We start from the raw sequence: 14234 nt of genomic DNA, 5'->3' as shown, positions 1-14234 counted from the left end.
TTGAGAACTTGCAACATTTAAAAGACCAGCTAGCTCGTCTCTGTCTGGTATTTTAAGCCTTGGTCCATCAGCTTCTATACAATCTAGGAGCTGCATGTAAAGAAAGCTCTCGATCTCGGCTAACTTCAGTTAGTTAAATAAACCAGGTAAGTTTAAAGGCCTTCCACAATGGACAGCAAACAACATGAAGAAAGAGAGATGTTTAAGCAACAAGAAATGTAAATTTACAGGTAGGTTAGGCTCAACGAGAAGACAATGTTGAGCGTGAAGGTACTGTAGTTTAATTCCTGAGAGGAAAAGCATCAGCAGAAAATAGTCAAAATTGAAGATTTGACAGTACCAAGTAACATAATACAATACATCTTCTAACATATGTATTTAGCTAGGACACAAATTGTTGGATTTTCTATGCTTTGGCTTTCCTGCTTTGCTCTTGATGACCTTTTCTTCTTATTAGGAAGTAAGACAAACGAAAGAGAATTGAGAGAAACTGATTATTCCCTCGAACCATTGGGGTTTAAATAACTAAGTGTACATATTCTAAGAAAGGAAAAGAGAATCAAATTACACACGTATAGGAGTAAATCAAGATGTGCAACATTTACAAGATCCGAGAAATACTGTAGAATATCTACGAGATTCCAATACTCCCCCTCAAGTTGGTTCATATAAATCAATATACCAAGCTTGTTACAAATGTAGCTAATACGAGGGACTTGGTGAAAATATCTATAAGTTGAACATTTGACTCACGAATTTTGTGATAATGTCTCCCAAGAGTTGTTTTTTCTCTAAAACCGAGGGTCTTTTGGAAACAACCCGTGGAGGAAGAAATAAGGTTTGCATACACTCTACCTTCCCTTACCCATCTTGTGGGATTTCACTTGTTGTTGTTGTCGTTGTTGAAGTGACAATTGATCTCAATATGTTTCATTCTCTCATTAAACATCAGACTTGATGCAATACGAAGAGTAGCTTGGTTATTGCACACAAAATCCATCTGACTAATTTCTCCAAACTTCAGTTCTTTGACCAACTGCTTAATCCAATTAGTTTGCAAGTTGCCCCAACCATTGCGCGGTATTCAACTTCTGCACTAAGATTCCACCACATTACCTCCTACCAAAACACAATATCTAAACATCGCCTATGAAAAGGTGATCATACCCAATCGGCATCTGTGTATCCAACAATCTTCTCATGACCTCTATCCTCATAAAGCAATTTTTTGCTATGATTTTATGCATTGAACAATATGAACAACTGCATCCCAGTGACTATCACATGGAGATTCCATAAACTGATCTACAACACTCGCAGGAAAAGCAACGTTAGGTCAAGTATCTGTGAGATAGTCCAACTTACCGATTAGCTACCTATACCTTTCAGGATTACTAAAGGGCTTCTCTTTGTGGTAGAAATTTTATAATCAGGTCAATAAGAGTATCTATGGGTCTTAAAGTCAACCAATTTGACTGCATACAACCACCGACAACCAACAATAGATTCATCTAGAGGTAGAGGAATAAACTTCCAAGTACCACTAGCGTGTCAAGAATACATCTCTTTAATCATAGCCTATCGCCATTGGGGATGACATAGCCCTTCACCTGTGGACTTAGGGATATAAATAGAGGACAAATATCACACGAAGGCGTAATGAAGTTAATAAATGATGATAGCTCAAACAAGTATAATGGGAATTGGGATTACGAGTGTGGATTGGATAGCCTTTTGGAATGCAATTAGTGGACTAGGGAAAGACAAGTCCTAGTAGGCAAAGGATTCATTATAAGATGTGAATCATTTGTATGTGATGTTGGACATTGAAGGTGATGATAAATCAAGAGTGGTGGAGTTGTAGAAGTTTGAAAGTTGAACTGGAGTTTTAGGTGATAGAACTGGAGCTATAGGTAAGGGAATTGGAGTTGTAGGTGATGATGAAAGGGAAGATAGTGATTGAATCTCCAAAAGATAGAACTACTAACAACCTCAGAAATGTCTAAGCGATCACCTGGATTTGTGAAGAATAGCTGGGTTTCAATGAAATTAACATTAACAAACATAAGGCATTGGTGAACTGCCGAAGATCAGGCGATTAGCATCGATATCCCTTTTGTGCCCTCTAGTAACCTAGAAATTCACATTTAAGGGCACAAGGAACTAACTTATTGTTTTTGGGGTAAGGTTATGAACAAACCACGTGCTATCAGAGACACGAGGAGGTAGAGAAAGAAGACATAATATTCTGGATTGTTGAGGATGGCATACGATTAATAAGATAATAGAATATGAGAACTGCATCCCTGAATGCAACAAATTATGATAGTGTATGAATAGGGAACAAGCGTCTCAATGAGGTGCCTATTCTTCGATCTTGAACAACCATGACCTCAGATCTTTTCCATTAAATTGCAAGAACTCCATTCTTGACCATTGAGTGAAATTTGAATGGTGAGAATTGTAACTGTTAGGACTCTTTTCTCTCTCCCTTTGTATTCTTTCTTCTTAATAGCTATTTCGGGAAGGACCTAACTCTTGTTCCAATGGGGTTTTATTCCTTCGAGTCTCCCTAGAAGCTGCTAATTGATTCTTCAATTCAAGTACTGTTTGATCCAATTTTTTCAGAGATGAAACTTTACCTACTAAATCTCCAATTTCTGCTATCATATTCTCCATCATCTCACGCAATTCCCCTATCGTTGAAGTAGGGGTTCCACTGGTTGGTTCTCCATTTGCCTTAGTATTTCCCTTCGCTATTGATGTCAAGGATTCAATAACTCTGATACCACTGTTAACAGAATTGCAGGAGCTCAACTGGAAGCTCGAGAATTCTAAGCTAAAACAGGAAACCTCCAGAGGAATTCAAGTGAAATGTAATTGAGCCAAATGAGGGAAGAGAAATATAGAAATAGAGGATTGCAATTGAGAAAAATATAAATGTATTTATGATCAATCAATAGAGGATTACTTCTCGAGATAGCTGTACTTGGATCAGATCTAACTTGGCTGAGGCCAACTGCCACTAACAAACTTTCCCACCCTTAGTGTATTCAAAAACTCCTAACTAACATAACCAACTGAGATGCTTGCATGTCATCCCTAAGGAATTCTATCCCTTATCTCCCCTATGTAAATCATGTATCAGTACTCGCCAGAAAAGTGGACTGCCTAGTTGGTAAGTTGTCAGAAAGCCGTGAACTTGGATGGGTGATGTCGAGTTGAGGAGGCTAGTTACACGGAAGAATGAATGTCACCAGAAAGTAGCTGGAATCCCTCGCACTCACCGACACATGGGTTAATCTCGCCGGAAAAACAAACTTCTTCCCGGCGTGTGACAACACGTGAATAGTTTGATGATAATGGGTTTTTTGGGGTTGGTTTGCCGAAGGGTTCCAAACACAGTGATGGTATTGGTTGAGGCTCAATGCCTCCAAATTTTGAATAATTGTTGCAGAGTCACTGGAATGATGCACAGTGACAGGAGTTTCTTCTCCGCTGGTAGTTGCACAGAAGATTAAGTTTTACACTGGCCCTGATATCATGTTCGAAAGTAAGACAAATGAAAAGAGAATTGAGAGAACATCAACTTAATTATTCCTTCAAGCCATTGAGGTTGAAATATCTAAGTGTTTATATTCTAAGAAACAGAAAAGAGAATCAAAATACATAATTTCAGGAGTAAATCAAGTTATACTATATTACAAGATCCTAGAGTATTTACGAGATTCCAACACTACTGTTGTCTTCTGATTTTGTTCATGGTATATCATTTTCTTGTATGAGATATCTAAACTTGATGTTGTTGGACAATTGTGATTCCAGTTCCACATTTGTTTCGTTTCAAGGGGTTACTTGCATGGAATAACTGGTCTAACCTATGGTGTAGATATTGAAAGAATACAATGGATGGGAATTTTGCAGGTAACTCTGATATTATGTTTTTTAGCTTTTTTGCTACCATGGTATGAGATGACTAGATTAGCTACAAGATAAGTGTAGTTTCAGTTTCAGTAGCATTGCCAGTTGAGATGAGTGTCGTCGCATTGCCTCCAATGACTTTTTTGCTTTGTAGGTATGTTTCTTATCCTTCCTAAGTGGTTCGGAAGTCTTTCTTAGTTAGACTTCTAAAGACTGCTTTCACTTGTGCCCCTTGTTCGAGCCTTAGCCTGTAAGGTATTTCTCTTGTTGTTCTTTTTAGTTTCAGTGAAGTACTTTGGATTAACTTCCTATTTAGCTATTTTTGTGATAGATGTTGATTCTTCAAGAGTAGCATCTTAATCTGGTTTCCTGATTATTATAAGAAGTTTTCATTTTCTTGTTAGAAGGATTACTAGTCATTAGGTCAAAAGATAGGTGCAGATGAAGAACTTATACATGTAACCTATTCATTTCTATTACTTGTTCAGAAGAGTATACATTTCTTTTCATTTGTGCAGAGAATGGTTGTTGGATATATTGTAGCACCTTTGTGCGAGATATGGCTTCCATGTCAAGTGCCATTCTTATGGCAAATGAGTGTGTTGATGCTAGAACTAGAAGCAGTGCCCCAGGCATCCTATGTAAGTGGACATTCAAAAAGCTTATGACCACCTCAATTGGAAGTTCCTGTTGGAGACTCTTTGTAAAAGGGGTTTTGGAGGTAGATGGTTAAGATGGATGAAGTTTTGCATCAGCACTGTGAAATTCTCAGTTCTAATAAATGGCTCTCCTACAGGTTTTTACTCTTCACAAAGAGGTTTATGACAAGGAGATCCATTAACTCCCTTTCTTTTTATTATCGCTATGGAGGGGTTAAATGATATGTTGAAAATAGCTCAAGAAGAGTTGTGGCTGGGAGGTTTTAGGGTATCCAGTAGAGTGGGGGATGATCTGGAGATTACTCACTTACAATATGCAGATGACACTTGTCTTCTGTGATGCTAACAAGAACCAACTCAAGATTTTAATAGGGTAATCTTTGTTCTTTTTGAAGCTATCTCGGGGCTTCGCATCAATTGGAACAAGAGTTTCTTGTATCCCTAGGATTTTGGGCGGAAGAACAGGGACCTACCAACTACATACTTAAGGATGCCCTTGGGAGCCAAAAGCAAATCTATAGGCATTTGGAATAGGGTGATTGAAAAATGTGAAAAAAGGTTGGCGAATTGGAAGAGTCAGTACCTTTCTTTAGGAGGAAAGATTAACACTCATCAAAAGTGTTTTGGACTCTATGCCTATCTATATGATGTCACTTTTCCTTATTCCTGATGGTGTTATTGACAGACTTGATGCTTTGAGGAGGAACTTCCTGTGGGAAGGAAATAGTGAAACCAAGAAATTACACTTGGTAAAGTGGGATACTCTGATTGAGAGTAAACAGGCAGGGAGGATGGGGATAAGGAATTTAAAAATTCAAAACCAATGACTTATGATGAAGTGGCTATGGAGATTTGCTTCCAGTGAGCAAGCTCTGTAGAAAGATGTAATATAGGCCAAATATGAAATGGAGGATCTCTGGATAACAAAAATGGTCACTAGCACTTACGGATCAAGCCATTGGAGAGCCATCAAAAACCATTGGCCAAAGCTCAGAGGAAACTGCAGTATCAAATTGGGTAACGGTAGGAAAACCTCTTTTTGGGAAGATAGATGGCTAGAACAAGGATCTTTAAAAACCTTGTTCTCGGATATTTTCACCCTAAACCAAGAGCAAAGGTCCACTGTAGCGGAGAGGTGGTCAAACCTAGGGTGGAATCTGAGTTTTAGAAGACCTCTAAATGATTGGGAGATCCAAAGGTTGGTGGAGTTTTACAAGGTCTTGGGGAAGTTCAAAGGAACTATTGATGCACAAGATAGTTTGGGATGGCAGGATCACAATCGGGACAATTTCAGTGTTAGAAGAGCGTACAAAAAATTTAATCCTTGTAACAGTCAGAGGAATGGGTGGCCAAGAAAGTTGATATGGAAAACTAAAATCCTCTGACTGTTACTAAAATTCCCTACAAAGTGTCTTGTTTTACTTGGCTCCTTGCTAAGCAGGCAGTTTTGACCCGGGAAAATCTTATGAAAAGAAATATTCAACGGAGTCCTAGGTGCCTTCTATGTGGTGAAGAAGAAGTAGAGACTGTCAACCATCTCTTCCTTCACTATAGAATAACCAACATTTTGTGGAATGTTTTTATCAATTAGAAGGGCATGAAATGGGTTATGCGTAGGAAAGTTACGCAGACTCTGAAGTTATGGAGCAGTTATGCAAGCATTACCGGGCATAAAGAAAGATGGAAAATCATTTCGGCTTGCATCTGGTGGTCTGTGCGGAAAGAAAGAAATCTCAGATGCTTTCAAAACAAGAGTAATTCCATCCAGAAGATTAAAATGAACTGCTTGGTTTTGTTTCTTTTTTGGTGTAAACAGGAGTACATGGTAGATCTAGAATCAGTTTTAGGTTCCTTATAAATTTTGCTATAGGATTAAAGATCTTCCTGCTACTCTCCACAATTGTAATTAGGAACCTGTAATTTGTTGTAGCAGGTTCTAGTTTTTGTTTTGGAATAGAATACAAGTTGTTAGCTTCTCAAAAAAAAAGAAATTATATTTGCCAATGGTAAGACAACTACATCCCTGATTTTCAGGTATATTTTTTGTTTTGATTGTGCAATTGTTAGGAGTACTACATATATCTTCTGTTTCTGCATCATGAAGGTATTACTCGCGTGCTAGATTCTTTTCCTTAGTGGAACCAATGGCGGAGGGAGGATTTTCATCAAGGGGGTTCAAAAAAAAAATTAATCACGTAAATAATATCCACAAATAAATGGGTTGAATCGAATATAAATGGGTCGGATAAAAAAAAATTAATTTAGAGCACATATATCTAAAAACTTAAATAGATCATTACAATTGTTCTCTACGAGGTTTCATATCTTGAAATGTCTTAATAATAGCATCATTAGGAATGCTATCAAATACATCTTTTTCTACAAAAGGCACCAAACAACCACTAAAAAAGTCATCACCCATTTGACTTCGCAAGTCATTCTTGATAAACTTCATTGCCGAGAAAGCTCTTTCAACGGATGCAATGGCAACTGGTAGAAGTAGAGCAAGTTTCACTAAGCGGAACACCAGAGGATAATTTGAATGCTTTTTTGTTTGGACTAATCTTTTGGAAAGATCACAAAGTCCATTTAGATCAGAGAACCTTTCATCAACATCACGAACATCAACAATGTAACTTGCAAGTTGATTCTCAAGAGTATCCATATTATATTCATCAAAATCATCTGGATATAATTCAGCCATCCTCATTATTTTTTTGCTGTCAAAACTTGAAAACGAGTTAATTGGATTCAAACAAGCAATTCCATAGAGCAAATCAGTAGCTACCTCATTAAAACGATCATTAAGCTCTTGAAGAGTGTATAGTGAGCAAGTCTTCGCCGTGATCTTAAAGAGCTAACATATGGCTCCTCAAAGTTAGGTATCAAAATTTCATGTTTGGTACAAAATATAGATACCTTAGCAATAAGAGAATTCCATTCATCATCCCTTAAAACTTGCAACCTTTTCTTTGCTACTTCAACAAGTAGCATGGCATTTGCAACATCTTGCTCCTTTCTTTGTAAGCATTTATTGAGCTCATTTGTGATTGCTAATACATCTCTCATCAAATGCAACATGAACGCAACCTCAAATGTTTGACAAGATTCAAGATGTCCCATTGCCTTGGCTCTTTCATCCATACTTCGTGCATCAAGAGCAAGTGATTCAAGAACTTCAACAATAGAGTCAAACATAAGAATAAAATTGTAAAGGATTTATAATGAGATCCCCAACGAGTATCACAAGCTCTTGAAAGACCAAGTTGTTGATTCAAGCCCCTACCGGTTGTCAGTTCACCCATATCTAATGCATCTTGAATTGTTGCTTTTTGAGAATCTCGTAAATCATCCATACGCTTAAAAGAAGATCCCATACATTAAAAATATTTGAGACCAATACTACAAGTTTTCCCACTTCAACACACTTTTTAGAGACCCCAACAAGAGTTAGTTGAAGTTGATGAGCAAAACAATGTATAGAATGAGCCGATCTACTTTCTTGCCTAATCAACATTTTAAGTCCATTGACCTTACCTTGCATATTGCTTGCCCCATCGTAACATTGTCCACGCACACGTGATGGACTCAAAGAATGTTGAGCAAGTAAATTAATAATTGTCTCTTTCAAGGATAATGCACTAGTATCTTGAATATGAATAATGTCAATAAGTCGCACCATCACAAATCCCATTCTATCAACATATCGTAATACAATAGCCATTTGCTCCTTGCGTGAAATAGTAAAAGATTCATCAACTAGTAAGGCAAAGTAGTCACCATTTAGTTCCTCGAGAAAAGCTTTAACTGTTTCTATCTTGCATGCAATCACAATATCTTTTTGAATTATTGGAGAAGTCATTTGATCAATTTGAGGGGCATGTTCAAGTACATAATCACGAATTTTATCACACCTTTTTGCATACCATGAGAGAATCTGAAGAAAATTACCCCTACTAAGTGATGATTTAGATTCATCATGACCTCGAAATGCGAGTCCTTGAGTTATGAAAAGTCTTACTACATCAATCGAAACACTTAAGAGGATATAATATCCATGTTTAATTTGATTAGATTGTCTCTCAAATGCAGATTGAATCGACTGTTGTTGTCGTAGTAAATCCTGACATTTCTTTTTTAATCGATTATGTGGGCTATTCTGTAGACCAATATGCTTGTCAAGACCACTCTTTTTATTCCAATTGTTAAATCATGTACATGAAAATACTTCACCTCCACCTTGATTAATATTATGATCTTTAAATAGATAGCAATACAAACAATAGGTTGCATCTTTACTAACACTGTACTCCAACCAATTATGATATACATCATCAAACCATTCATGATTAAAATGACGCATTGCTCCAGAAATATTTGTTTGAGGGTACTCATGCACCTCCAAGCGAGGTTGACAAGGACCATTCACAAGGTATGCCCTTCTAATAACATCACGATGATTTGGATGATAATTCAATATTGGAGTTCTTTCACCGGGATCAAACTTTAAAGTACTCAAATCAAATTCTTGAGAAGAATGTGATGGTACTTCAGAATGATTGACATTTTCTTGTTGGTTAGATTGACTATGACTATGAGAGGCTAAACTTGATTTCGATATTGGGGTAAAATACTTCTTCATTGAATATTAAGACTGGATTGTAAAGTAAAAGTTTAGTTAGAATTTAAGAGAATTAAACACACAATAAGGACCAAAACCAAAAAGCTTAAGCAATGGCTCATTCACACTTGGGTATGGTAACTGATGGGAGATACATTTATGTTGTTACTGGACAGTACGGTCCCCAGTGCCGGGGTCCTACTGCCCGCAATTTTGTTCTTGACACCAAAACCAAGCAATGGCAGGACTTGCCTCCTTTACCAGTCCCAAGGTACCACTTGTATAATTACTTCTGCTAATGGATGCTTCATTGTTTTTTTCTACTTATCCCAACCGGTAAATATTATCTTCTCTACCAACTTGTTTGTTGTCTGGAAGAATCATCAAACTGGGAACCTAGATTTTGGTTTTAAGTTTTAAAATCAGGAAATTGATTTTCAGATGACTTGTATGTATTGCATGACTGCTGCCATTGCTACTTTAAACCATTTCTTTTGGAACACTTGGTACTAATTGCCGTTACTATGCTAAATTCTGTATGAATGTAAAGATTATAACTACCTCAGATGGTTGTTCAGAAAATTGCTCGTATGTAAGAGAGGCCTGGTTCAGAAACTACCGTTTGCCTACATTATATTTGATTTCTGTAAACAGCTATTCTTCTTATTACCACTACTTCTTCATTGAATATTAAGACTGGATTGTAAAGTAAAAGTTTAGTTAGAATTTAAGAGAATTAAACACACAATAAGAACTATTAAAAAAAAAGCATACGCACAATAAGGACCAAAACCAAAAAGCTTAAGCAATGGTTATTTGATTATTAAATTATATTTCTCTATCTCTCCAATTTTAGATTAAGAACATATATTAAATTAGCCAAACAAAAAAATTGAAACTTCAATGATATCAATAATTCAGCCAACTAAAAGAAAGCACATCAAGAAATAACGAAATAAGGTATATAGAAATCTAGTAAGAAAAAAGGGAACCAAAAACTTACCGAAGTGTTATTAATGGAGGTGAAAGAAACGATTGCGGATATAGACTTCAAGTTTTCAATAATGACCAATCCAACAGAAGCAGCAAGCAGCAGCCAGTGCCCAGCAAGGAAGAAGAGCGATGAAAAAAATCTAAAAAGGAAGAAGAGCGATGAAAAAATCCTAAAAGAAGAAAAGGGTATTTTAATAGTTAACTTTGTAATTAGGGATTAAACTAATAAATCCTAAATTCCATATCAGGGTTTTAATTATTTGGAACTAAAGTCGTTTTCGGACTCCATTATTATTTTAAAAAAACAATTAAGCCTCTGTTCAGATTCGAACACGCGACCTTGCGTGCAGCAGCGTGAATTCTTGAACCCACAACTCCATTGAGCTACGCCTTTGGTGTATGTTCAGGGGGTTCAATATTATATATATACACATAAATTAAAATTTTAATCGTATATATATAGTGTAAATTTTCGACGATGGGGGTTCAGATGAACCCCCTTGGTTCAACGTAAATCCGCCCCTGAGTGGAACCATAAGTGTGTCTTGTTAAGCATATTGTGAACTTCATTTAACAATTATGAAAAAAAACGAACTTCTCGCAAGTAGGCATTAATCCCCTTTAAATTAGATAAAAATCTAGCTTGTCGCTGGTGGAAGTCAAATCCATGACATGTTGGTACAAGGTCTCAACCTAACTACTTGGACTAGGCCTCATTAGTTATAAACAGGTGGTTAAATAGGCAAAACAGGAGAAATTTGTGTGTTTTTATTGGAAAACTAGTGAGTCCAACTGCAATGATATTGGCAGTCTTATTATCAATCTTCTTTTTGTATAGTATTGCTTCTTGTCCTCTATGGTTACCTTTGTCTCTAGTTTTACCTAACAACATTTTACTTCATTTGTAGGTGTATTTGTAGGTGTATCATGTTCCTATTGTCTGCTACACATTGTGGGTTGTTATATGGCCTGTATGTCCCTGACTGGCAATTCAGTGTGTTGCAGTCAACTGGAAGCACCATTTATGTGGTTAGCAACTGTTTGCTTTCTATTCTCCTTACCCTGAACTATATTCTAAAAAGTAAAACAATGTGACTATGTGAGTGGCTCCAAGTAACACATTAAGAACTCTACAGAAGCTTAAAGATGAATGTGATGAGTCATTACTGCTTTGAGTGATATTAGTACTAATTTTTCTACCTTGGATTTAGCATGTAAAACGCTTGCTCAAAGTCAAGAACTTTTGTGATCAATTCTTATCCTATAGAAGCTTATTATTACTTTAATCCAATAGAACCTTAAAAATGACTGGTCCCTTGTTACCACTTTGTGTATGATCAGTTCTATTCCTAATTGATCAAGTTGGAGAACTTTTTCTATCAGTTATCTTATATTTGTAATATAAGATGGTAAATTTTGTTGCTACTTGCAGGTAAAATTTCTGTTAGAGGAGATCTTAGACCTGCATGTATTTCTGCTGGAATGATTGATCGCTATATTCTTGGAATAGATCACTCTATGCAAAACCTGTATATAGAAATATGAAGGTAACTTTATACTGAACTGCACCGCTGACATGCTTATGTCCAGACCTCACAGTTAGCCCCTTCATGACCAATATTAATCTTTCACAGGAATGCAATGGATCCAACAGTGACACAGTTTCTGAGAGTATGCCCTCTTGGTGTCATGCTGCTTTTGATCCTGAAGGCATTGTAAGGTAACAACCTATCATATTTGTCTATTACAAGTCAATATGAGTATCAATGGGTCTACAACTTGTCATACTTATCTCCTTAAGAATATCTAGGGCAAACTTACACTATGAGATGACAATTCTTAATTTGGAGGTGTGACCTCAATGCCTAGAGAATACTTCAATATGCCTAGGTCCTTCATCTGGAAATGTTGGAAGAGATGTTGATTCAATTTAAAAGCAAAAATAATAAGTATAAAATGGGCACCCCGGTGCACTAAGGCTCCCGCTATGCGCAGGGTCTGGGGTAGGGCCTAACCATAAGGGCCTATTGTACGCAGTCTTACCTTGCATTTCTGCCCGAGGTTGATTCCAAGTTTTGAACCCATGACCTCCTAATCTCATGGTAACAACTTTATCAGTTACTCCAAGGCTCCCCTTCAAATTATAAGAAGTATGTCTATACAATACAAAATGATTGGCCTCACTCTCTCTCAATTGCCTATCCTTTCTAGATGAGGGGGAGTCCCTTAGCAGTAGCTTCCAACACTTAAGATTGACCTCCTCAAGTGCCAGTTATGAATGTTTTTTGAATTTCATACGTAGTCATACCAACCTCTTGAATGACCATGCTGAACTTATCAAACTGTGCTCAAGGGTCTATTTCAAACCATATTGGATTGACACAACTGGCATACAAGACCTCAGACTCCGCCAAGCAATATCACGATGGATAAAAGCTTTCTTAATGTCTAGCTAATAAAGAGGCTAATGACTAACCAGTGTTCAGGAAAACGAGCGCTTCATTGCTTAAAGCGATGAAGCGAAGCGATGCGAGCCTTCTACGCTTCACAGACTAGAATGAGTATGTGAGCGCTTCATCGCTTAAAGCGTGAAGCGGGGACTTATTGTTTTTTTCCGCTTAACGCTTCCCTGAACACTGTAACTAACAACAATCATGGATATATGAAGGCAAAAAATGCTATTTTAGCCATGGGGAGAAAGTATCACTATAATCAAGTCTAAATATTTGAGTATAGTACTGGGACGCATATATCAAAAGCTCAGTGTGAAATTTGAATGAGATAACCTTTGATAACAATGTGGGCTTTAAGTCGGCCAATTTGACCATCTGAATCAACTTTGACTGGATACAAACACCGACAACCAACAAGTGATTTACCTGGAGGTAAAGGAACAAGCTTCCAAGTGCCACTAGCATGTAAAAAAATACATTACATATCGTGGATCAAGTAAAAACTCTGGGCTCCAACAAACTACTGCTACATCCATTTCATTAGGAATTGAGATCTTTTAACAATACCTTCTAAGGGATGGCGCTTGTTCAATGCTGAACAACAAAGTTTGATCTGTTCGACCATAGCTTGTCGCCATTCAGGATGACATAGCGCTTCACTTGTGGACTCAGGGATAGAAATAGAAGACAATGATTACACAAAGGAATAATGAAATGATAATAAACTTTGATAGCTCAACAAGTATAACGGGGATAGGGATTACGAGTGGACTGAATACCTGTTCATAATGCAATTGGTGGACTAGGGAAAGACAAGTCCCTAGTAGGCTAAGGATTCAGTTTAAGACTTGAATCTTTTGTACGTGATGTTGGACATTGAAGGCGATAATAAATCAAGAATGATGGAGTTGTAGAAGGTTGAAAAGTTGAACTAGAGTTGTAGGTGATTGAACTGGAGCTATAGGTAAGGGAAATGGAGGTGTAGGTGATGATGAAGGGAAGATAGTTATTGAATCTCCAAAAGATGGAATTTGTAACAACCTCAAAATTGTCTAAGTGATCACCTGGATTGGTGAAGTATGGCTGGGTTTCAAAGAAAGTAACATCAACAAACATAAGGCACCGTTGAAGATCCGGTGAATACCATCGATATCCCTCTTGTGTCCTCTAGTAACCTAGAAATGCACATTTAAGGGCACAAGGAACTAACTTATTATTTCTGGAGTAAGGTTGTGAACAAACCACATGCTCTTGAAGACACAACATGGAAGGGAAAGAAAACATAATATTCTGGATAGCTAAGGATGGCATACGATTAATAAGATAATAGGATATGAAAATTGCTGCCCGAAAAAACTCAACAAATATGAGATTGTATGAATAGGGAATGAGAGTCTCAATGAGATGACTATTCTTCAATCTTGAACAACTATGACTTCAGATCTTCTCCATTAAATCGCAAGACCTCCATTCTTGAATCTTAACCATAAAGCAATTCGAGTGGTGAGAATTGTAACTGTTAGGACTCCTTTCTCTCTCTTTCCCTTTGTACTCTTTCTTCTTAATGGCCATTCCGGAAAGGACCTT

General features: G+C 37.1%; 2 protein-coding genes across 8 annotated transcripts in view; one reads left to right on the top strand and one right to left on the bottom strand.

Annotated features, from left to right (window-relative positions):
- LOC102591964 (heparan-alpha-glucosaminide N-acetyltransferase-like) overlaps positions 1-14234 on the top strand; it is a 66745-nt gene that overhangs the window by 33688 nt on the left and 18823 nt on the right. For 4 of the 7 annotated variants that reach the window (XM_015315025.1, XM_015315029.1, XM_015315027.1 and 1 more), the window contains 4 exons: positions 3826-3924; positions 11103-11223; positions 11627-11741; positions 11829-11914. The gene's annotated coding sequence lies outside the window, so the exon portion shown is untranslated. Of the gene's footprint in view, positions 1-3825; positions 3925-4075; positions 4177-4227; positions 6587-11102; positions 11224-11626; positions 11742-11828; positions 11915-14234 lie in introns of those variants that run through there. The other 3 variants (XM_006360840.2, XM_015315026.1, XM_015315028.1) reach the window with 3 other exon arrangements.
- Positions 6877-8442, bottom strand: LOC107063322 (uncharacterized). Its single transcript, XM_015315023.1, has 3 exons — positions 8118-8442; positions 7500-7756; positions 6877-7437 (listed from the first exon to the last, which is right to left on the bottom strand). Exons 1-3 carry the CDS (start codon positions 8440-8442, stop codon positions 6877-6879), a joined length of 1143 nt encoding a protein of 380 aa, XP_015170509.1.

Source organism: Solanum tuberosum, unplaced genomic scaffold (assembly GCF_000226075.1).
Source record: "Solanum tuberosum cultivar DM 1-3 516 R44 unplaced genomic scaffold, SolTub_3.0 scf00336, whole genome shotgun sequence".
NCBI lineage: Eukaryota > Viridiplantae > Streptophyta > Magnoliopsida > Solanales > Solanaceae > Solanum > Solanum tuberosum.
This window is presented reverse-complemented; position numbering and strand designations above follow the sequence as displayed.

Bases quoted from the DNA above. Each gene is read 5' to 3' on its own strand.
- LOC107063322 (XM_015315023.1), bottom strand. From the start codon at position 8,442: ATGACTTCTCCAATAATTCAAAAAGATATTGTGATTGCATGCAAGATA. The intron at 7,757-8,117 runs GTAAGGTCAATG...CTATTGTTGAAG, and splicing joins TGGGGCAAGCAATATGCAAG to TTCTTGAATCACTTGCTCTT. The intron at 7,438-7,499 runs GTATCTATATTT...GCCATATGTTAG, and splicing joins GGAATTCTCTTATTGCTAAG to CTCTTTAAGATCACGGCGAA.